General features: G+C 44.0%; 5 protein-coding genes across 5 annotated transcripts; 4 read left to right on the top strand and 1 right to left on the bottom strand.

Moving 5' to 3' along the window:
- The first annotated feature begins 1,733 nt into the window (after positions 1-1,733).
- Positions 1,734-3,652, top strand: LOC129595695 (uncharacterized). Its single transcript, XM_055492774.1, has 3 exons — positions 1,734-2,283; positions 2,960-3,324; positions 3,644-3,652. Exons 1-3 carry the CDS (start codon positions 1,734-1,736, stop codon positions 3,650-3,652), a joined length of 924 nt encoding a protein of 307 aa, XP_055348749.1.
- Positions 3,653-7,248: 3,596 nt separating this feature from the next.
- LOC129595669 (uncharacterized) lies at positions 7,249-9,036 on the bottom strand. The gene is made up of 2 exons (XM_055492748.1): positions 8,862-9,036; positions 7,249-8,709 (listed from the first exon to the last, which is right to left on the bottom strand). Exons 1-2 carry the CDS (start codon positions 8,938-8,940, stop codon positions 7,688-7,690), a joined length of 1,101 nt encoding a protein of 366 aa, XP_055348723.1. The 5' UTR covers positions 8,941-9,036; the 3' UTR covers positions 7,249-7,687.
- A 432-nt stretch (positions 9,037-9,468) lies between these two features.
- LOC129595666 (uncharacterized) lies at positions 9,469-11,951 on the top strand. Its single transcript, XM_055492745.1, has 4 exons — positions 9,469-9,541; positions 10,366-10,440; positions 10,547-10,810; positions 10,893-11,951. Exons 1-4 carry the CDS (start codon positions 9,496-9,498, stop codon positions 11,081-11,083), a joined length of 576 nt encoding a protein of 191 aa, XP_055348720.1. The 5' UTR covers positions 9,469-9,495; the 3' UTR covers positions 11,084-11,951.
- Positions 11,952-16,158: 4,207 nt separating this feature from the next.
- Positions 16,159-17,669, top strand: LOC129595665 (uncharacterized). Its single transcript, XM_055492744.1, has 2 exons — positions 16,159-16,303; positions 16,492-17,669. Exons 1-2 carry the CDS (start codon positions 16,249-16,251, stop codon positions 17,466-17,468), a joined length of 1,032 nt encoding a protein of 343 aa, XP_055348719.1. The 5' UTR covers positions 16,159-16,248; the 3' UTR covers positions 17,469-17,669.
- Positions 17,670-20,324: 2,655 nt separating this feature from the next.
- LOC129595694 (centrosome-associated protein CEP250-like) lies at positions 20,325-23,184 on the top strand. Its single transcript, XM_055492773.1, has 2 exons — positions 20,325-22,011; positions 23,117-23,184. Exons 1-2 carry the CDS (start codon positions 20,325-20,327, stop codon positions 23,182-23,184), a joined length of 1,755 nt encoding a protein of 584 aa, XP_055348748.1.
- The last annotated feature ends 224 nt before the right edge of the window (positions 23,185-23,408 follow it).

Below are 23,408 nucleotides of genomic sequence, written 5' to 3'. Positions count from 1 at the left end.
GAGTACTAAATATCTTCTATTCTGCTAGCTTATTTACATTTTACATAAGCCAATTTTTTATGAAGTATTGAAACAATTAATCATCGATTAAAATTGTATTTTAAAGTTTAGCGACAGCTTCCATCGCGAAATAAATACGAATAATAACAGCTAGTATGAGAAATAACAAACGATTCTGGTCTATTCTGGAGAAAAAGATTTCTTCAGGTTAAGGTAATTCAGATAAAGACGAATTTTCATGGTATAAGCGGTTAGTTCATGATCATTCACATGAAGCGACATGAAGTGTGTACCTGTAGAAAATGCATCGTTACAGTCAAACCGGAAATAACAACCGTATGAATGTGGCTGCAGGCTGCAACGAATAAATTTGTTTAGAAATTTATTCTCGCGCACAAATAAGTTGCTGTCTTAGTCCATTATTTCTTGTTATTCTTGCTCAACATCGTCAAATTACGCACGGAAACATCTAGATACGAAATTCTTTCTTGTTGTGGTGGTAAATGCCTATGCTGTGTTAAAAAATATTCTTTTGCTTCGCTTTTTTTATAAGAGAAAACATCCAGTCATTATTTTGATCAATGACTCGCACTTGACGTTGTATGAAGATTCTGCCGGTTGCATAAAAAGAAACACCTGTGCAAATTACAATCATATGAAAAAGGCGAAAGATTGCAATGCCGAGTCAACAAGCGGAAAGAGAAACTGTCGCAGTGCAGAGACAACGAATAACATCAGTTAAGCCGTAGCTTGAAAGTAATTAAATCGGAAGCTGGTCTCGTTATTAGTTAAAGAACAGGCGGATTTGCAGCGTCTACCCGAAGTCAAGGAAGAAACTGTACTGTATCCACGGTACGTATTACCGCGTCTGAACAACGCAAATTACCGGTACACCTGGTTATCCGGGTTTTCCCTGGAATAAAAACTGGAGCCAGGCAAGATTGCTTCGCCATCAAGAGCGTGTAGTACGTAGATGAGTCTACCGACGGGACAAACAGAGCCAACAGCTGCTCTGTCATCAGTAATTAAATGTAACGGGATATTTAAATTAATCATCATTTCCATTAATATACCGGCTACTATTACCAAGCAGTTTCTGGGAAGGACACATATGATTTTGCCTAAAAATGTTTAATTTAAATAGGAGCGTGATCTAATGCTGTTTCTGGGAATTAGACTGAACAATGTTCCACGGCTAGATAGTAAAGATTGTCAACCAGAACATTCACAGTAATTCACTGAGTAATGAGTTATTAGAATAATTAAACCCCTTTTCAAATTTCGGAAGATTTCCGTATTTAATTTCCGCATAAGTCGCAAACTTCAGCATCATTTTTCTGTACAACAGTTTCCAAAGCGTAAGTTCGTAACGGCTTTCGCAATAAAAGGATTCATGTTATTCCGTGAACTTCCTTCCTATATGTTGAATCTACGGTATGTTCGCTTTTCGCACTACGATAGCGTTTTTGGATTGCTTGTGCTTCTTGCGAAAGACCGGTGTCTCTCTTAGTATTGTGGCATTTCCTTCATCCCGCGTTGATCAAGCGTCTTTCGTAAGTGAAGCTATTTTCGCATTTACTAATTACTCCTGTTCTTTAGCTCGGCGCATCAGACCTAATAAGCGAATGTTCGTGACTCTGCAATCGATTTTGCTCCTGGTTTGCATTTATGTGAAAATCCTCTTGTTGCCGTGCGTTACAAGCGGAGCAGTACATGCTCGATAGTATTAGCAAATGTGCTCGATTAACCACTCTTATCCCTCTTCACTTTGCAATATCACAACACCGTTGCCCAATGCAACACTGTCATGGAGCGAACACTGGACACCCTACCTTGCCGCCCGCATCGCCATCACAACAACCGCCCTTGTCCTCAACGTAGCCGTCCTCATCTTCCACGCCATCCAACCATCACTGATTACTAATTTCACCGTGTATATTTTAGCGCTTTTCGTATTCAACTGTGTGTACATGATCGGTTTCCAGGCTTGGCTGCTGTACACAGAACTGTACGCCATTAATATGGGCATGTATGGCGTGTCGGTGTGTCTGCTCCACCGCTACTGCCAACTGGTGATTAGTGTGGTCCCGACATGGGCCCATCTGCAGATGGCGGCCAATCGGCTGTTCGCCGTCATCACACCGTTCTATTACCGTGACCACCATACCCGTAAAATGGCGCTGCTGATCTGCTGTGGCACGATTGTTCTTGTGCATGTGATCTGCCTACCGGGATTTATCACCACCATCCCGCACCGTTACCGGCCAATCACGGCGCATTACGGTGTGTATAGGAAAAGAATTCATTTTTCACAACGTCTGTTTTAAACTTTTTATAAGGGTCTTTTTAATAGTTTTAGTGGAAAACCGCAAGAGAAACCTTAAACTATAAAAATAACTGACATAGTTGCCACACAACAATGACTTGAGCCAAAGTTTTGCTCTATTTAACCGGGTTTTAATTAAATTTCAGTTTTTAATTTTTTTGCCAGCATCAAACCCTGCGAATGCAACCGTCAAGCCTTCACCAGGACGGCATCTGTTTAGCTAGCGTAGCGGAAAATTTTTCAAGTTTCACTAGCCCAGTATTTCCCGTGTTCTAGTGATACCGCAGCATGCCCGGTGCAAAAGCAATGCGCAAGCGTGGGCACATTACGGTATACTCTGTAGCTGAGATTCAAACACTGAAAAAACCCAGAATCTTATCTTTCCATGAGTACCTATCACAGCCGTCGCAATGTAACGTACGTATCACAGCCTAATAACTGGCAAATTAAACCGCTGCGTAAAAAAAGTTTTCTCGCCAATTTTTCGGCACATAAAATGTAACAACATTTCGCTCTAGGCCGGGCCGAATACATTTAGCGTCTCCATCACTATTTTTTTAAACTGCATGACCGCTTACGTGCAAGTACCCAAAGACCAAAGAAACGAATGTCAAAGCAGGTTTACAGTTGCAGGTGTATGTGAGGACAACCTGAAGGCCATCTATCACTGGACGCGCGCGGATAACATCATCAATCGCGTCTTACCTTTATGTCTTATAGTGGGTATTTATATTTGCGTGTTTGTGGAGCGACTGCGCAGCCGACGAACCAGGACGACCGTCCAACAACGCCCTGGGGTGGCCAGCAGGGACATCCCGATGGCATCGACTAGCAAACAGACAGTCGCGGCCAGTGCGCACAATGTTCGCAGCCATCCCATTGTGATTAAGCCCTTCCTGATTCTCAGTTGGGTTACGATCTCCATGATTCTCTGCTGGGCGCCGTTGGATATCTGTTATTTTCTTTCCGCATTCTTCGCCATAACGGTTCCTCTGCCGGTATGGAATATTGGTCGGATACTGTTCAGTCTGCAGCTCGTACTGGATCCATTGGTGTGGATATGTCATTGCTGCCATATGCAGTATTGTGGCCGTCGTAAAGCATCCCCGAATCACCAAACTGCGTAAAAGCCAAAATGACACTGTTGTGAAATTCGTCATTCAAGCATTTATTACGAAGTTCATACGTAGCCGGTAGCCTTGTCAATTAGAAAACCTTTTTATTGCCATTTTCAAACCGTTCATGCATTCTGTCACTTGGACATTTTTTCGATTATTTTTTTCGTGATTCGTGGATATTCTTTTGTGTCAATTGTAGTTTCATTGAAACAAATGTTTTTTTGGCTTGTTATCATCGTAAACCTTATTCTAATTACGTATGCAGGGCATCAGCAGGATTTTGCAAAAACAAGCACACACTTGAATTTTTTAATAGATTTTTCTTCAGTAGCATTGTCTGCGCGTTTTTCCTGACTCCTGTTACAACTGCGTTCCCGTTGATTAAAAAACTTTTGTGCAGGCAGAATGAGCTGTGGCGAAACCTTCGCGTTTTTGCAGTGAAAGCTACCATTATCAATACGCTCGTTACATCGTTGGGTAGCAAACGATGTTGCAGGAATTCTTACGAGCGGCCCGTTAATTATTCGGACTAAAGTCCCGTGAATAGTCCATATTAACATCTCTAGAGTGTGCTTATCTGATAACCCCGCATTGCGTGATAATGGTGTTATTTCCAATGCCTGAGGCCCAGACAATGCACCTTCGCTCTTTTCGGCGATCAGAAATAACATTTGTGGTAAATCCCAATTGCGCAGTTCGGGTGATCAGTTCGGGTGCCGAAATTAATCCCACTCATAATTTGATCGGATTTCTTTGACTGATAGATCGCGATACCATTTTGTCCTGCCGGATTTTCGGTTCCGGAAGTGGATGCTAGAGGTGAAGAGAATACCTACATTCCCACAAGGTGGTCCGGACTAATGATGTTGATGGCCTGCATGTTGGCCGTCATCGCGGAACTCTGGATGGTCATGCACAGCGTAGACGGTTTCCAGGTGCTCCCCTTGCCACTCACACTGAACGTAATCGATTTTCGACCAGGGAGTTAATACAAAGAATTCAAGACACAGTCCACGTACACATAATGTAAACTTTTGACTGCGTGTCTAGAATTTTAAACCTTGCGGAAACAATAAATCAAACTGCTTCCACTTGAATTCTGACAACACGATTCACCGTTTAGAAGCACTGCCTTTTATGATATGAATACTTTAGTTGTACCTTTCTAGAAAAACAAAACTTAGATGAATACATTGTTTGCCGTAAAAACACTTCAATAAGATCGCCTGCAATGATGAAAACCTTTTCCAGATGTATTTTCTGGGTTACTACATTCTTCACTTGTAAGCAAATAATCAGCAAAAAAACATTTTCGTAAGCACATTATTCTTTATCAGCAAGAAAAGCAAATTATCAGCAAGTTACCATGATGTAATCTCTCGTTGCGCAATTATCCTTCCTTACCCATTTTATCTGCCGCACGACTACATAATCTTCCGCCCCCGTATTGGGAGCGCCGAGAAACAGAAGAAACAGAACATGCACTGTCAAGTTTCTTCGATCATACCAGTCCCGTTTTGCATTGCTCAAAATAATAAGCCGCTATCAGTGGCCTGGTGTGCAGTAAAATCGTTATTTACGACCAATTGACAGTGCTCCAGAATGCGCGGCTGCGCCTCGACGCTGGTAGCATTAACTGATTGTGTCTGTTCTTTATGTAGTGCACTACCTCTCGGGATGGTAATTATGTAAAATATGCAGATCAATGAATCGTCTAAACCGTTGTCACTTTAACGGCCGAGTCAAACTTGCTTTCTGAAAGGCAGCCATGTGTGGCATTCACAGAACATTTGAGCATTCACTGCCAAATGCATTTGGAGAAAGCTATTTTACTTGGCAAAGACAGCTTTATCTATAAGGTAACCCATAAAAATCGACCTCGGTCGCACGGGTTTCGTGCTAGTCGTGCCTGGATTTGTTTATTTCCATTACCTCGCACAACTTCTGCTTCACCTACTCTAGGTCCGTCTTGAAGAATTCATATGCTGTCTATCTGCTGAATTTACACAATTGACTGCGGCTGGGGACATTCCTGAATAATTTATTGGTGTCTGATATTGCCGGTATTTATCTGACACGATGAACATTTCGTTTAACCAAACAGTGCTCGTATATTTCAATAAATCAGTGGAAGCCGGCACCGCTACACTCACTGCTTGGTTCATCGTGACAACCTTCATTGAGTTTCTCACGTCCTTATTGATAATTCTTCTCATTATCGCCATCCTGTACCGGCGTCGGACGCCATCGGAATCCCAAGCCCAAATTCTCCTGATACTCATCGTCAGTCTGCTGATAACAACCATCATTAATCCGGCTCTAACGCTGCCTGTCTATTTCCCTTCGATTACGCAATCGTTGACCAGCTGTCGTAATTTTTAAGTCGTCTACCTCATCTGCGCCGACAGCGAACGGTGGGCGGCGTTTATGCTATCCATTAACCGACTAATTGCGATTGTTTTCCCGCATCACTACGCAAAATTCAACAAACGCAGCGCCACCATTGTGGCAACTCTGATAGGATGGATTATTCTGCTGGCGTGCACGCTGCCGATGGTGCTGAACAGTGGCTGGGAGACGGCACTGGTTCACCCGTGGAATATCTGCGTGGTTCGCCCTGCAACATATTTCAACCGGCGAATCTTTAATGCCGGCGGAATACTGGGCGTATATTTGCCGCTAACCGGGACGAACTGCTGCTATTTGGTGATTTTATTGTCGCAACTCCGAGTCAAACTATCGAAACATCGCAACCGCGACCCCGCAGACCGGACAATCCTTTTAAAATTACAACGGAGAGTTTTACTAGGAAGAATGCTGTTTGCGTCGTCGTTGTGGTATTTGGCCTGCAACTTACCGATAATTGTGGTTACGAGCTTTCATTATCATCTTCTTGTTAGAAATCCATATCTGCAGATATGGTTGCGGGCGCTGTATTATTCCGGCTATCTGGGGACACCGGTAAATTAACCTTTGCCGTTAATTAGCACTCGCACAATTTCCATTACCGGTACAAAATTTTTAGAAAATTTTTTAATTTACTGCACGTGACGCAGCGATTATCGCCCACTTCCGGTTTGCATCGTATCCAAACCTGACGTATTTTGCAAAACGATGGTTTGGAAATTAAAGATAAATTAGTACACGAATTTTCATGGTCAATGACAAAGCGCACCGCACAAACCGCCTACTTGGGAACCGCACAAAGCGCGGTTCCCAAGTAGGTTTACGCAGAACCAGCCGATTTGCCCAGAAACACACATCGTAATAACGCAATTGTGCGAGTGTTAAGAACGCAGTATTGTTTCTAGCAAGTTGGTGAAATTATGTGTTCTCCCGTTTCCCTATCTGTAGGTGATATTTTTTCTAATTGGAGAAGAATATCGAATTGGATTGAAAGACTTCTTTCGTCGGCTGCTGAACCCGTGCAGTTCGCCGGTGACACCCGAGTCACAGTCAGCCACAAACAGTACGCGTAAACGATAAACCCAGCACCGCCAATTGTAACGCTTCGAGAATTGTAACGCCCATTTATTACTGCATTTATTTAACTCCGGCTTTTATTAAATATACACCAATACATGCATTCATGAGTTTATGCTTATGCTTCAACATGCACATACAGTACATTTAAAACATCTCTAATACCAATACAATGCTCCGCGTCTGCGGTTACGAAGAAATGTTATTTTCGGATATTGCATCCGGACAAAAGCTGTTCAGCTTTCTGTCGCAGTTTATTAAGCGGTAGCATTCGTTATGATAAATAAACGCATATGTTACAAGGGGGACTCTTGCAGCGGGTACTGCGATGGACTTTATTGGTTACTCTCTCGACTCAAAACTCTCAACTAAAAAGCAGTTCCTAAAACTCGCGATGCAGTCGCGCTTATATTGGCGGCAAATACCAAACATCAAAGGCTTCAAAAAAGATAGCAAAACATAAACAACAGGTTATGCAATCAAAACTCATGGGAAGAACACTCCTACGGGCGTGAAGGCATTCCCGATGACATCATACAAATGACATAATAACACATAGACTATGGAATTCAGTAACGCAGCTAACAAACTAAACAAGAAAATAATTTGTGAGTCAACAATTGTGAGTCACGTGTTAAAACGATCGTGTTTTGTCACTTGATGGTCGGAAAATACGCAAATGGCAAATGTGATCGAATCCAGCAAACGTAACATCAAATGTTTTTCGTTTCCGTTGAACACCTACAGAGAAAACTGTTACTCAACAGGCCCGGTTACTGCAGACAGTGTTGTAGGAAAACTCGTGGCCCATAAAATAATTATCCACGGTCAGATTTTGTGAACAATCAACACTTAGAACGTCCGCAGAGTCTTTCTGTCTCGAAACAACCGGTGATAGATAATTGCCAATAGCGAAAACTTCTCCTGCGTTCTTCTCGAATATGAGATATGGCTTCTTTCGAAACAGATTGCGCAGCCACGCGAATGAGCAGTCACAATGCAGACGTTGCAAATAATCCCGTTCGCAGTCTTCTTCAGATTTCTTCCACCGATAAAACGCGACATCGTTGTCACTCGCCCCCTCTTTAGGCTTCGGAAATGGATGTTGGAGTTGAGAGACAAAATCTTTCTCCAACACTAAACTCCACAGGAATGGCAAATCGGTAAATGTTCCGGCTTCCAATGCCACCATCGTGGACATAGTAAACGTGATCATCCGCACGCGCGGCATGCGGCTAAAATGGTCTCTTTTAACGGTCATATTAAAGCATAGAACAATTTCTAAACTGTGTAGATTGGGAAGCAGCCCGAGGCTGTGAATCTTGCTGGTAACGTTGCTGGTGCCGTTGTATGTATAACACTGATGAACGTCCAACGCAATGATTTGCTGGCGCACCGGTTCGACAACTTCCGATGTAACCGGATCGTCGGGGCCGTTCCAGTCCCACAATGCCAGCGCCACCGCACGATCCGGACTAATCAAGCTTATTGCCCGGGTGGTGGTTTCCACCGCCATACGCTCTTGAAACTTGCATCCCGGCTGGATGTACGTATTCAGCATCGGCGTATACTGCCGGCGGACATCACCGATCAACGCGCACATCTCCAGCTCCCAGACGATAGCACACATGAGGGCATCGGCTTGCCGAGCATGGTACGCAATACATTCGTCCATTGTTAATGTGTCGTTGCGGAAAGATGGAACAGTTTGTAACGAAAACGGAATGCTCGTTACCGATTGGTTGCGCACACTGCAGTCGGCTTCCAAATCGGCAGTCCGGCCTGTAGCAAATCAATAAATTAAACAAACTATCTGTAGAGCGAATATTTGGGGCAGAGTACATCCGAATTATGGCTATATGCTTAGAGTTTTTAATAGAATTTGCACTTCTCTGCAAGAAAATGAAATTGCTTCCTTTGCAATCTTTACATACCGAGATTGTTCTCACAAAACGCATTTGTGACGAAGCTTATAAAAGTGTAGATGAGAACCTTCTGGTTTATTCTATTCATTTAGATCAGACCTTGCCAATTTAAAAAACTTATTAATATTCAGCTGCGTTTTCTGTATAAGACTTAGTGAAGTCAAGTATACTAAGAAAATTGTAGTTTTACGTTTGTTCTCTGCAGATTGTGCAAAGTGCAAACTTGTTTGCACGAGCTGCCCCACAGCTACTATGAGTCGTCTGAGTACGATGAGAATTCTGATCGTGATTCCGGTAATAAATGATGGTACTGGGTAAGCTAATGTTACCTGAATTATTTGACTGTCATTTGTAAACCTATAGCTACAGTCTATAGGTACGGTATTGTCATGTCACAAACGTGTCTGCTTTGTTAGGACCATGTCAGGCGATTTCCTCCTGATTCAGTTTTTGCTATAATGCGGTACTGCTAGTAGCACCGAATTACAAAACCCATATTTGTATACCAAGGAGAAAGGAAATACCGTATCGTGTTACAAGTTACAACGCTTCCTTGTAATATCGCCGGGACGGGTCGTGCAGTTTAACAATACGGCCATTAAAGAGGGCGTCTGTACGCCGTTATGTTTAAGCTTGAGCTAAGATGCAGATTGCTGAAACTTCATTTTTTACAATTTTACAGCGTGCCGGTAAGCGAGTTTCCGTTAAATATGGTATATTACCTTTTTTATAAACATTATTGTTATAAGTTCACAATGGCGATACAAAACTTTTAACACATTTCAACCCGTTGTGGCGGTTGTGCTATTATTCTACAGCGGCTGATATCTTCCTAAAGTCTTCTTTGATGCCAAGACGGTTACTATTAATGTCAACACATTTTTAGAAACTTTTTAAGCACAAATTAAAATAGGTAAACTATCGTAACTGTACAAAACACCCGAACATGGCGGATGTAGGATGAAGCTCAGCAGCGTTAGCAGTTGCGTGAAATGTTCATGAGAATTTACTTTACCGGATGCTCTACTTAGTAAACCGCTACTTCGTACCACAGGTTTTGCAGTCAGCGAATAGCGCTTTGGACACTGATCCGGCTTTTATTTGTGGCTTCTGTCATTTGTTTGACAGCTTTTTGACTGCTGTCAGTTTTCTTTCTTTAGCGTTCTTTCTCGTGAGCCGGCTGGGTCAGCGGCTCAGCAAGCATAAGATAGAGACCGGTGCAGCAACGCTGCCCCAATCTGCTTTCTCGAGAGTGCGCCTTTGTTAAGGTTTTTTTCGTTTTCTCGTAGAATAGCATAGCGCAGGCGCCCTGTCTACACATTCAGTTTCATTTAGAATTTCTCCCCAGTCGTAACTCTAGCCTGTCAATTAATAATAAATAATCATCAAAATATAGCAGCGCTATATTTTGATGATTATTTCAAACGTTTACTACATGTAACCGATTCGACAAAACTACTGATGTATTCTGACGTAAAACAATTGTACCTGTATCTGGCTTGAACTTTGATAGAGCTGACAGACAAGCAGTGTAAAATTATGGAATCGGGAATTTCGCGACGGCGCTCCAGTCGCCTGGCACAAAAGGGTAGGACCATAATTGGCTCTTAAACCATAGCTGCTAACAAATTTGAGAATGTTTACCCCATGCGATTAATCGCAACGATTTAATGACTTCGTTATGTTATTTGCAGCTATCGGGAACCCAGATGCAGCGGAAAGAGCGATTGACGATCGTGGGTCTCCGGAATTTCCCGTACCAAAAGGAAACATGACCGACCCGCGTCCAGCTGAGCGTCAACGCGTTCCGCGTAAGATCACGCACCATCAGCGCCAGATGATCTGCGACCTTTTCCAGCAGGGTTTCAGGGGGAAGGCCATCGCCACAGGCGCTGGGGTCTCACAATATGATCTACAGAGGGAGCTGGTGCTGCTCGGTAAAACACTATCGCAGCGAGGTACTCTTATCATTCTCGCAAACCTAACAATTAGCAGAAAACAGGAACCACGGAACCCTGATGCATTATTCCTCTGTATTAGGTGGCAGCCGAAGCAGTTCTAGAGTTTCACATGCACAGGAAGAGCTGATCATCCAGCTGTTTGACGAGAACATGGACCTGGACAAGATTGCTCGTCGCGTCGACCTGCACTCTCGGACGGTGTCTAAAGTACTGTATCCATCTTTCTACCCGCAACCGCACATATATAATAACCGCAGTTCCGCGGTATAACCGCAATTCCCAGCGCTTTTTTCTTCTTACCTTCACTCTAACCAGTTGCGATTTGCAAGAAGAAATAGGTAAGTACTCAGACTGTACTCTGTATGTGTTAGTACTTTAGAAGACAGACCGACCGACCGATGGCTGCCGAAATACGCCTTGACCGGCAAGTTAGCAAACAGCGACAAGGTGATCTGACAGTATCTGTACTACGAGTATGGAGAGTATGAGCTTAGATATGCACCAAACAAATTATTTCAACTGATCAAACAGCAAGAACAAAGAAAACCCAATTACCGAGAAATTTAATTTAAAATTAATAGACCCCCATTTAAATTTTACAATTTATTTGAATTTTACAAAAATGGACACCTTTGGCAGCAATGATGGACAAACTATTTTCAATGATGGACACTGTGTCCATTAATGGACACTATTTCAGTCTTTGCAACGCCATATTCAGAGTGAGAACCCTAATTCAGTTTTATAACCAGCTACAACGTACGACTAAAAATGTAGAGCTTTGTTGTGAGCGAATTGTGCAAGCCGACGCTTCTTTGTTCGAACCCAGATTTTACGCGTAGGAAGTATGGCTGTTCCTCTTGGGAAGCGTTTGTGGATACTTAGGCTATGCCTACTGCTGTTGCGGTCCAAAATTTATACCAGAGTTTGTGTTTTTCGACGTTTACCGAACTGCGGACCTTTCGTGATACGGATTCTCGTACCCCACACCAGAGCTGGGTTATTTTCTTCGTTGCTCCCATAAGCGTACTTGATAATGTTTAGTAATATCGTTCAGAAGCTTGTAAAACGACACCAACTTTCATGATTGTCACTTTTTGAAAAATTTTGTCGTGTGGAACAACACGGAGAATGCGGTGTCCGTTACGCGAATCCATATTGTGAAACCGTCCGGAATGAGAACAACGTCGAAGTAGCAAATATCGGCATTTGCAGTGTTTATACTGCCCGTAAGTTTAGCCGATGCGGCACTGCCGCATCATAGTGAATATATCCCAAGTGCTAATTTCCAGTGAACAGAGGCTATGTGCAACTCCTATTGGCCATGTAGTCATTTTTTTAAGCCAAATCTGATCCGTATTAAAAATCAGCGAATTTTTTCGAATCCCGAAACCATTGCTAAAAAAATAATTTTTTCACGTTAAATTCAGTAATAAGTGTTTTTGCTTCCAAAGAACAGGAATTTTTTTCACTCACCTCACAACAAATGTGTAGTTGGACTACTTTGACTGTGATGAGTCGTAACGATTTTGATACGAACGCTTTGCCCATAAGCGATCCTGCCGCAAGGGCCACGAACATGGTAATAAACTATATTGTCTTCTTGAAAGAATTTCCCAATAGTGCGTTGCCATTGTGTTTTAGAACTACGGATTGCGTGGAAAGCCAGCGGTGCGAAGCGAGCGGCCAGGCATCGTCAATCACGCCAGCACACGGGCACCATGGCAGAAACTCGCCCAACACCACGCAGGTACCGATCCCCGGTCGTAGATGAGGATGCTTCTGCCGAGGCGCTTCCAATTGACCCTGAGATTCAGCCTCATGACCATTTGAAACCCGTTACGGAAATAGAGGACATTAGTGTCGCCGATGATTCGACAGAGGTGAGATTCGAAATTTCAAATCAGCTTTTAAAATTTCAGTGTCAGATTGAATCATCTCAAAATCAAACAGAATTTCGTGCGCTTAAAGTTATTAGCATTTAGGATGGAAATACTGAATGTTTTACGTACAGAATATAAGTAAATTCATCTGAAACGAATATTTTAAACGAACAAAATAGCGGGATCTGACGAGATTTCTTCTAAATCCAGTTTCTTTTATACGATTATGAAACCGACTCGAAAATAGTTCATTTTCAACTACAGACAGAAGTGCCGAAATACTGCGAAGCAGATAAGCACTCGACCGAGCCCTCAGAATCGACACTCAAAAAGATCACCATCGGTTGCCATGGTTTAACAGAACGGCACAAGTATCGCTGCGACGCCTGTCAGTTCGCGGCGGATGTCGAACAGCAGCTGGTCACCCATCTTTTCAGCCCAGGACATCAATGTCTTGCTCGCAACGCTCAGCTGGTGTGCGCCGATTGCCGGTTTAGGAGCAGCCAGACGGTCAAGATGGTCCGTCACTGCCTGAAGCACGCGACTGCTTCCGCTGCACATCATTAACTGGCCGTAGTTCCGGGTTGATACATAAAGCAATAATGTGGCCACAAATCGATGGCTTTCTATCGTTTTGCTGTGCTGAGCATATCTGACTGGTTGTTATCACAAATGTTCCTGTTAGTTGTTTCATTTATTATGTTGTTTGAAGCAGTTTAACTGTCACCTCTGCTGGCAGCGGTAACGAAGCTGATACTCATGTTTTATCTGAATTTATTTTTCTTTTTTAGCCCACAATAACCTAACGGGAATTATCATTGTCAGGCAACCGGAAACTGTAATTTCAGCATTAAAGTTTGTAGATTTTGGTACAAATTTGTAACTGATAAATCTGGCTTTATAAGTTCGCGCTTTTGGTTGCCGTTGCACAGTTGCTTGCCGGTCGTCGTGTGATATCCGGGATAAACATTAATTATATTGACGACTTACTGTAAACATATAATAAGGATTTAAAGCTTTTGTGCAAGGGCTCAGTATCTGTTTAGAACAACAGACAATACAGTAAACCGCAGCTAGCACGCTGCATGTTGGATGAGAGGACCAAAATGGAGCTAAAACTTAAGTTAATGCAGATGCAGTTCAAGATTTGACTATTTCCGGCAGCGTTTATTTATTAGAAGTGAGAGAATAAAGGTGGCCACTTTGTGTTTCATGAGCACTTACCAGATTCGGAAAACATATTGTTATATCAGTATGTAACAACTGTTATGTGTTTCGATTTATCATTGAATTTCTACAAATGATGTTTGAGGTCGCATTACACGTGCGCACCAATAAAACTCACACTAAACACATTCAGTGCCCTTAGTGGAAGCCGGATTCCAAATGTGGAGGTGGGCGAAAAATACAGATTTTCGGCTTGGAAAGGGTATAGCAAACAGCATTCACTGCTGATACAGGTGAGAGTAGAACATTCATTAAATTTTATGAGCTGCGCATTCATGCGGAATTTATTACAAGAAAACGGAATAAAAAACTTCAGTTTGAAGCAATTTCCAAAACGGAATTACAAGTCACTAACCATAAGGATATGGACTTCCAATCAACGATGGTAATAGTCTACCTGTAGCCTCAGGAAAATATTGCTGGTTCAGCAAAAGTTATCCACCGATCAACAATTACAAGAAAACGGAATAAAAAAACTTCAGTTTGAAGCGATTTCCAAACCGGAATTACAAGTCCCCAACCATAAGGATATGGACTCACAATCAAAAATGGTAATAGTCTACCTGTAGCCTCAGGAAAATAGGTATTGCTGGTTCGGCAAAAGTTATCCACCGATCAGCAAGTATAACACTTCTAATTATTGATGATTACTGTGGTGGCATGCATAACACTTTTAACAGTGCCGAATTAGCTGGTGATACGTTATTTACTGAAATATATTCAAAAAGGCATGTATAACAAGAGCAGGATGAGTAGAGCCAGCAACATGAAGAATTCCCTGACTTTCGGATTATTAACGTTTTGTTATTTCCACATCATGAATGGTAACGCATTCTAAACACGAAATGCGTGTTACTGCTAATCTGAGACAGGCTTTTATTCTCTAAGTTCTAGGTGATGCCACTGATGTGGATACAATCTGCAGCGACGCCCAAAATCAAACCGCACCAGAAAAAGTTTTTTCCTCAAACGTGACGTATCCGTTTCGCACAGACCTTCTTACGGACGACGAATGTGGTTTCTTCCGGACAGTCGTACGGGAACGCAAGATATGCCTGGATACTCCCACCGTTGCCTCGTGCTTTCGTAACCCGCCCTTCGGGCCAGATAAGAAAACCTTCACTGACATATCGTATCGCTGCAACAATCAATCAACAGCAAAAGAAATTGCAGAACTTGTCCGGGAAATTAGTCCTTTCCGCGCGGTTTTGCTGCTCTTCCCAGGCGGAGAAAACCGGGAAGATATGCTTAGCGTAGATATCATCGAACCGCTTTGGGATCAAACCGTACACTTGCAGATATATTTCAATGTCATTCGAAAAATATTACTGCCAAGGTATACGAACTCGGAATCTCACCCAACCTATTCCATTTCAACACTCGCAGTTGCTACAATCTTACCGTGCGGAAAAGGGACTTTAGCAGGATGCCCCAATTACGCATGATCGAGTTTATCGGGTCAACTATTTCCATGTTAGAACCGGGGACTTTACGGATATTATCCAGTTGCGCAGTTTGTCACTGGAGAAGGAATTCTTCTGGGCGTTAATGAATTCTACCAAAGAGAGGTACTACGTCAGTATCTTTGATAGAAATCTGGACCTCGAGTATATTCGCCGTTTGCATTACGATTGCTCGTTTGCCTGGTTGCGTCTGTTTTTCCAAGAAACAACCGCACCTGATTGAAGCGAAAGACGAGGGAGAAGTGTTTGTAATTGGGAACCATATGTCACCGGCTGTTAACAAAGGCGAAAACTATACGGAGAGTTATAGCGTGGACTGTTCAAAAAATCTCACTCTTGAAAATATTTCGGCAGGCGCTGAGTTCTCGTACAATGCGATTTGCGATAATATGACCTGCTGACTTTAATAATAATAAATATTATCATCTTATGGTGCTGTGATATGCTGCTTTGCACTACGAAAAATACATACGGTAAAATTTGTGGTTGAGAGAACTTCAGGGTACATTTTCCTCAAGACCCAGAAATACCGGTACGGCCAATTCGTTACAGGATTGCTGTGTAAGTTGCTCCATTACTTTGTTCGGTTTTGTATTAAAAGATTGGTCAAGCAGAACTGTTGGTTGATCAGCTGGATATACTGCATTCGCACCAGGCGGAAATTTGTGCACTGTCATCAGTTTTCAATAGCTCATTAATCAATCCCACATGCTGCATGTGATGCTGCAGGGTATAATTGCAGGTTCGGAAAATTTATACGGTAATGGACGCATCAGCATGCGCAAACTTTTCACCAACAATTGTCAGTGCTGATGCTGCCGTGCTTTGCTATACAGTATTACACGATTAGATTTTTTCCAATATGGAAAAACTGAGTTACGGAATAATAATTTTGTGTTTCGTCTGCAACACCTACGGTAAGTCACGCGACTCTGAATTAGCGTAGGTCTGCAAGATGTGCCACATTCCCAGACACACCCGGAAATTCGCAAAACATTCATCTTAAAACGTCCTCAATGTGATAAAATGCATCATGTGCTATCACTACGTACTGCATTTGCATAATTACAATTTTTTTTACTTTTATGAAAGGTTTTTTTTCTAGGTGTGCAGGCTGAAAGCGATTCGGGTTGCAGTGAGAAGAATTCCACAGCCTCAAACGATGAAATTTCTCCGCCTGCGACATATCCTTTCCGGACGGATTTACTTACAGTAGAGGAATGCAATCTCTATATAAAGCACATAGATAAGAAATCCGTATGCATGATTATGGCGGTATGGATTCACAATTTGTGCGACGTTAACGATGAAAACCCTCGCCAGTACGAGATGGGAGTCACGTACGTGGATATATCTTGTGTGTACAAGCCGCACGCGTTTCTAGCCAAAACCACCAAGCTAGTACGGCAAATCAGCCCGCAGCGTGCCGTACTATTGAATTTGTACGAATGGAAGGCAGAAGAAGACCCGGTTACCGTTGATATAGTCGATCCCGTGCGGGATCAGACCATACACCTGGGCGTTTTTGATTGTCAAACGCCGAATACTACCGCCAAAGTGCACGAACTGGGATTATTGCCTAATGTGTACAGTTTCACGCTTAATGGTTGTACCAATATGACCATCCAGAAGAAGCACTTCAGCCGGATGCCGCAGCTGCGAATGATTGCCTTCTATATAACATCAATCAGCGCGCTGGAGCCGGGCACGTTCACGGATTTGATCCATTTGCGCAGCTTAACACTGGAGAGAGATTTCACCATCGCACTGGAGACTAAAGGGCATCCTGAAAGCGCCTACAGTTATTTCGCCACCGACGACAAACTCAACTATCTGTATAATCTGCACTGCGACTGCTCGTTTGCTTGGCTGCGCAACTTTTTAGAGCAAAAACCGTTTATAATCGGGGAAAAAGAACCAGGAGAAGTGTTCATCATCGGGAACTACTTATCCGCAGGTGTCGAAAGAAACAGAAATACCACGGATGTCTTCAGTGTAGACTGTTCCCGAAATATCACTCTGGAAAACATTTTGATAGGGAGCGAGTTTTCGTACAATGTAACCCAATGTAACCCAATGTAATGTGACATGCTGATTCGTGCATTCGATTAATTTCGGGCTTTGTTTCGGAGATCAAGGAGCTGACGTCAATTACAAAATTAACTTAACAATATGCGCACGCTTTACAGTTGTTTGACTTCTTACGTGTGCAATGTTAAAAATGTAGCTTAATTACACACTTGAAAGAAAATATTGAAATAAAAGTGAAACAAGCAACAGAGATTCCAGTAACTCCGAAACCTGAAGTAAAATTGCTTAAAAACAATTAAAAAACTGTGAGCGGGGGTTCACTAGCGTTCACGTCCGCAACGCTACGCCACTGGATTACGTGTCTGTGTTGTGTCTCGCTTCTGATTGGCTTGAGTTGTGTTAGTGGGCGCGGCATAGCACGTGCTGCACAGTGATGCACACTGTTGAATTGGCTCTACGCTTTACGATCGAGCTGCGCCGATCAGTGTTGATTTTTGGTTTTCCAGACTTTCAATATTATTAAAAGTCAGCGATTTACGGTGCGACGTTTGTGTTTCCGCATAGCTCGCGATCCATATCGTATCGCTCGCTTCCACAGGATAGATTCTGTTTCTGTCTCTGTCTCTGGACCCATTCTGGATCTAGCATTAGATGGTAGCAGAGCCGACAGCGGTTCTCTGATTCGAATTGATTTGTGTCAGGCAAAGTTGGCCTGTTATTTGATGTGAAACCCGACCAGTAAGGCACAGGTCTGTCCAACAGCAAAGCGCAACACCACAGGCGGTGCAAGTTTCCCATCGGATTTCCAGCCTTGTTTTCGGTGCAGAGTCTTCAGCGAAGACCTGTACTGTTGCAAGGACTGAGCAAGAGTTCAAGAGTTCAGGCGGCAGTGTTCCTCGGTGTAGAGTCTTCAGCGAAGACCTACACTGGTGTCACTGCTACTCGGCAAGGATTCAGCGAATCCTAAGCCGTGGGTCACAAGCGACGAAGCGCCGAAAGGGGCGGACGGATTTGCCAGATCAGACTCCTCCAAATTGGCAGTAGAGCACTATTACTGTTGCTACGGCACAGCCGGCACAGTAACCGACTAATAGCGCGAGGCACGCTACGGAACAGCGGCGACGCGGGAGCGGAGTTGGAAGAAGAATTGGATCATCTGGATCATTCTCCCCGTGGAACGGACGGACGTAGAACGGACGGACGGTTAACAGGTAGAAAAACCGTTATTAATTACGGGATTAGCTAGTTGGTAAATTTGGCAAATTCTATTGGCCCGTACTGAGCTGAGCGTAAAAGTAGGCGGAGTTTTGCACACGGCGTGCATGTCTGGCCGTTGACCGTGACGTCAGGCAGATATAGATTTTTAGAGGAGCAACGTGATTGGTCGGTTATCTGAGCTGTGATTGGTTGAAATTTGAACTGAATAATTCGAGTTAGCTGACCAATAGGATCGAAGTAAACAACCCGAATGGGGATTTTCCGCTGAACTTGAGCGGTAATGGGAAATTTGATTTGAGATGAGATAAGTGAGACGGAAAGTGACTTTTTGAGTTCAGACAAAGGAAAAGTGACCTTTGATCGAATTGAGCTGGAAAGCGACCCTTAACTTGAAATTGAGCTGGAAAGTGACCTTTTAACAGAAATTGAGTTAGAAAGTGACCTTTTGAGTTGAACTGAGCTTGAAAGTGACCTTTAAGATTAGAACGTGATCTTTTACTTCGAAAAGTGACCTTTACTAAAAAGTCGGAATTGAGGAGATAAACTGATTTAAGTGACCTTTATGATCTGAAAGCAACCAACAGTGACCTTTAACGAAGTCGAAATTGAGTTGATTAGTAGTACAGCGATATCAGCAGCTGTAGGATTTCATTCGCTAACGAATTCTGAACTGTAAAAGCGGTTTCGAAAGTTTTGTCCAAAAAGTGACCTTTAGGGCAAATCTCTCGAACTTTTTAACGAAAAAGTGACCTTTACACGGGACTTAATCGAAATTTTTCAACCGAAAAGTGACCTTTAACAAGGACTTAGAAAAATTTCGGAAGTATAAAGTGACCTTTAGGATAATTGAATAAACCATACAATAACGTTTGTGTGAGAACAATTGGCAGGAGCGTCCAAGTTATCCGATCAACATGGACAAAGAGGAACTGACATCCACCAGCAGTCAGGGAAGCAGGAGCTCCCGAGGATCACAACAAGGCACAGTTGATCCTTATAAGAAGGAATGCAAGTCGCTCGCGCGTCCAGTCGGACATGATAGACAGACCCGAGCGGCTGTGACCTTTGCAAGAAAGGACAGCAAAGGCAGTGACAGCATAATACCAAGCGGCGCTCGGAGCTATACAGAATGAAGAGAGCTCCAGCGGTGACGGAAAGGATACTCCCGCATCTGCGGCGGGAAGTCAACCGATGAACCAGACAAAGGTCACTGGGGAGGAAAAAGCCACAGAAAGAGGAGCGGACCTAGTTGGGGCATCACAGTCGGATGCTACCACTAGCGGAATGAATGAGCAGGATAAAAACGTGAACCTGACTCAAATGGAAGTTGATAAGACAAAGGTCACCGAAGAGGAACTCGCTCAACTGGGTCTGGATGACCTTTCGCTGAACGATAAAGCGGCAGACGATGACCTTTTTGCAACTCCGATGGTTTCAGATGAATCGAATGAATCGTATTTCACGGATGATGAAACGACGATGAATATGTCCTTCCAATCTGCGATGAGACTAGCTGACCGTGCTGAAGGAATGACACCTTTCAAGGACATACCGGAACACCTTATCGAACGAACACAAACTTGAAAGGTCATCAACGTACGACCGCCATCACCGAACAGTCCGACGTCAACTCTGAAAAGACGTGTAAAGGAATTGGAAGAAGAACTCGAAGTGAAGGAAGGTCAGGTGATGAAAAAGAGACAGGAATACCAAAACCAGATGGGATCCCTCAATGCTCGTATTTATGAATTGGAGCAACAACAGGCTTATTTGGAGAACACGGCGGACGAATGGAAGATCAAATACGAGCGCCAAAAAGAACTCGCTGAGGAGTACCTGAAAATGGTAGATGACAGAGAAATGGAAGGTCATCTTGCAGTCAGTGACCTTAACGAGAGTATGTCCGAGGAAACAGCGGAAAGGTCACGGCACTTGGCAGAATTGAAGGACGAATGCGACTCCCTGAAACAAAAGGTCACTGAAGCAGAAGCCAAGAGAGATGACTATGCGACTAAACTCGCCGAGGCTACCCAGCGACTACTGACAAACACTACCGAAGTGTTTAAGCTCAGGAATGACCTGAAGCTGCGTGATGAGAATATCGGGATCCTCCAGAAGGAATCATATGATCACCAGAGAAGGGCCAATGAAGCCGCCAGGGTGGCAAAGGAACAGCAAGAAGAGAACACGGTGTTGAAAGAGGATAACAGAAAGGTCACCGAAGAGATCAACGAGTTGAAAGGAACCGCTAAGACAATTGCCGAACAGGGCATGAGGTGGGAGCATGAAGCACACCTCTTGGACGTAAAGGTTACGGCACTTGAACTGAAAGATAAAGAATGGCAACAGACGGTACACCAGAAGACACAGGACATCATCAGACTCAACACGGAGTTGATTGATATGACCCAAACGGCAATGACGAGAGAGGACGAGGTCACCCAAACAAAAATCCAGCTAAGAGTAGCAGCAGATGAATACACTAAACTGGAAAGAGATGTGACCCAGTTGGCGGAACACATTAAAAGGGTGGAGAATGACACTGAAAAGGTCATCCAGGAGAAGACCTTCCAACTCCATCAGCACATGCTAAAGGTCAACGAAGAGAATCAGAATTTGAAAATGGAAAAAGAGGAATTCCAGTTGAAAGTCCGACGCCACGAAGACGAAAATAAGGCGCTCAACATGTCGAACAAACATAAAGATGAACAGCTGTTACAATATGGAGTCAGGGCAACAACAGTGGAATCACCGCCGCCCGGTTACAGCAAGGCGCACGAAACGGGCACAGGCAAAAGCTTTCACTTTGAAATGCCATTACGAACTGGTACCGGTAAAGGAAGCGTGAAAACGGAACGGGAAGGTGAAAAGGACAAAGAAGACAAAGAGCCACCTTCGGAAAGTTACCCGCATATGAGTCGAGGTGACCCTTCACAATTTCCTCCGCACATTGAAACAAATGTGTTCATTGACGAAGGACGACGGGACAGACCCTCCAGCCGGCAGAAGCGTCCAAGGAAATCCCGTTATGGAAAGGCGAAACGAAATCAAAACGATGATGAAAGTAGCGAAGAGGAGGATGACCAGAGAGCAGAAAATACAGCGGTGCAATTGACAAAAGCGCTTAACTCGATGGCTCGAAAAAACACACTCGTGACCTTTGACGGCAGTCGCGACACCGTGAATGGCTGGACAAGATTGGTAAAAGAAACGCAGAAAACCTACCAGCTCACCGACGATCAAATCATGATCGAGATAGCCAGCGCACTGAAAGGTCCCGCTAAAACCTGGTTTGAAGGAGAAAAGGATATCGCATCAAAAGACGGAATTGAATATTCGGTAACGGAGTGGATGGAGAAATTCAAAGATGAATACGGTGACCGAGATGAAGAAGTCTTAGGCTTACGAGAGGCCTACGCAAGAAAATTTGAACTCGGGAAAGAATCACTTGATCAGTACTATCAGGCAATGATGCGGTTCAAAGCAAAACGGATCATTACGGAAAAACAGGCAGTGGGCTTCTTAATCGAAGGATGCAGAGTGGACAATGAACTCTACAAGGCTTTGCGTACACAAAAGTGCAGAACGCCAACTGACGCGAAGGACTTCTTCCGACACTGGGCAACGGGCGAAGAAAAGTACAAGGCGCCGAAAGGTCAACGTAATCAGGAATACGTGACCATCCGGCAAGGCCAAGTTGAAAATGTACCGCAACAGAGGATGGCGGCTGCACCAGTCCAACTGCCAGTGGAATACCGTGTGGAAACTCCAGTCAGAGAGGTCACCGAAAGAGTGACCTTTATCGACAGCCAGTCAGGACAACCGATGACTTATGCGATGGTGGCTGCAATACAGGCAGCGGCCCAAGTGAGGCCAATAGCCCAGAATGCGGCCCCCCAGAACATAGCCCCACTTGTACCTCAGAATATGCCTCCCCCGAACATAGGGGCACCGCAACAAGGAAATTTTGGCGGAAACGGATACGGAAATGGAAATTGGAACAGAGGTCAAGGAAACTTCCAGAATCAAGGTCAAGGTCAAGGTCAAGGCAACTTCCAGCCAAACAGAGAAAATCAAAATAACTTTCAGCAGAATCAAGGGTCACGAACAGAGTTCAAGTTCCAGATGATAGACGGATGGGTGGCGAACAATGTGCAGATGTGCCAGTACTGTATGTATGGCAACCATCAGACACAGGGGTGCAAATTCGCCAATACACCACCAGAACAGAACCCGAACCTGTTTGCCTTTAACGAGTGGCAACGATTACGCGGGCTTGGCGGTTGGCGCCAAGCGGTCGCAAATGGATACGACCTGATCACGCAATGGTACCAGGTGAAAGCGAACTTTCAGAATCAGCAAGGTAACGGGAACTATGGAAATGGAAATGGCGGTGGCCAGAACGGCGGCTTCGGCCGTGGTGGCTACGGCCGCGGCGGCTTCAGAGGAAGGAACAGAGGCTATGGCCGCGGAAATTATAGAGGCGGCGGAAATGGAGGCGGAAACTACCAACAGGGTGGTGGCCAGAATAACGGAGGGGGCCCAGTAAACGAGCAAGTGCAAGGAAATGTGCAAGGAAATGTGCAAGGCGTACAACAAGGAGGGGCGCCGGTTCAGGGAAACGGGCAAGATCAGTAGGCACCGGTGAGCCTACTGATCGACCCGACCCTAAACCACCGGATAAAGAGGGAACGGAAAGGTCACCACTGCAGAATGGTACTGCAGTGAATGTGACCACTGCAACGGCTATATGGATGCCGTCAGCGCAAAAGG

Source organism: Paramacrobiotus metropolitanus, unplaced genomic scaffold (genome assembly GCF_019649055.1).
Source record: "Paramacrobiotus metropolitanus isolate TYO unplaced genomic scaffold, Prichtersi_v1.0 Parri_scaffold0000081, whole genome shotgun sequence".
NCBI lineage: Eukaryota > Metazoa > Tardigrada > Eutardigrada > Parachela > Macrobiotidae > Paramacrobiotus > Paramacrobiotus metropolitanus.
This window is presented reverse-complemented; position numbering and strand designations above follow the sequence as displayed.

Coding starts and splice junctions, on each gene's coding strand:
- LOC129595694 (XM_055492773.1), top strand. CDS start 20,325: ATGAAAAAGAGACAGGAATACCAAAACCAGATGGGATCCCTCAATGCT. Junction 22,012..23,116: donor GAAATTCAAAGATGAATACG/GTGACCGAGATG, acceptor CGGAAATTATAG/AGGCGGCGGAAATGGAGGCG.
- LOC129595695 (XM_055492774.1), top strand. CDS start 1,734: ATGTGCTCGATTAACCACTCTTATCCCTCTTCACTTTGCAATATCACA. Junction 2,284..2,959: donor GCCAATCACGGCGCATTACG/GTGTGTATAGGA, acceptor TTACAGTTGCAG/GTGTATGTGAGGACAACCTG.
- LOC129595669 (XM_055492748.1), bottom strand. CDS start 8,940: ATGAATAGAATAAACCAGAAGGTTCTCATCTACACTTTTATAAGCTTC. Junction 8,710..8,861: donor GTTTTGTGAGAACAATCTCG/GTATGTAAAGAT, acceptor GATTTGCTACAG/GCCGGACTGCCGATTTGGAA.
- LOC129595666 (XM_055492745.1), top strand. CDS start 9,496: ATGCAGATTGCTGAAACTTCATTTTTTACAATTTTACAGCGTGCCG. Junction 9,542..10,365: donor TACAATTTTACAGCGTGCCG/GTAAGCGAGTTT, acceptor GAACTTTGATAG/AGCTGACAGACAAGCAGTGT. Junction 10,811..10,892: donor TAAAACACTATCGCAGCGAG/GTACTCTTATCA, acceptor CCTCTGTATTAG/GTGGCAGCCGAAGCAGTTCT.
- LOC129595665 (XM_055492744.1), top strand. CDS start 16,249: ATGGAAAAACTGAGTTACGGAATAATAATTTTGTGTTTCGTCTGCAAC. Junction 16,304..16,491: donor TTTCGTCTGCAACACCTACG/GTAAGTCACGCG, acceptor TTTTTTTTCTAG/GTGTGCAGGCTGAAAGCGAT.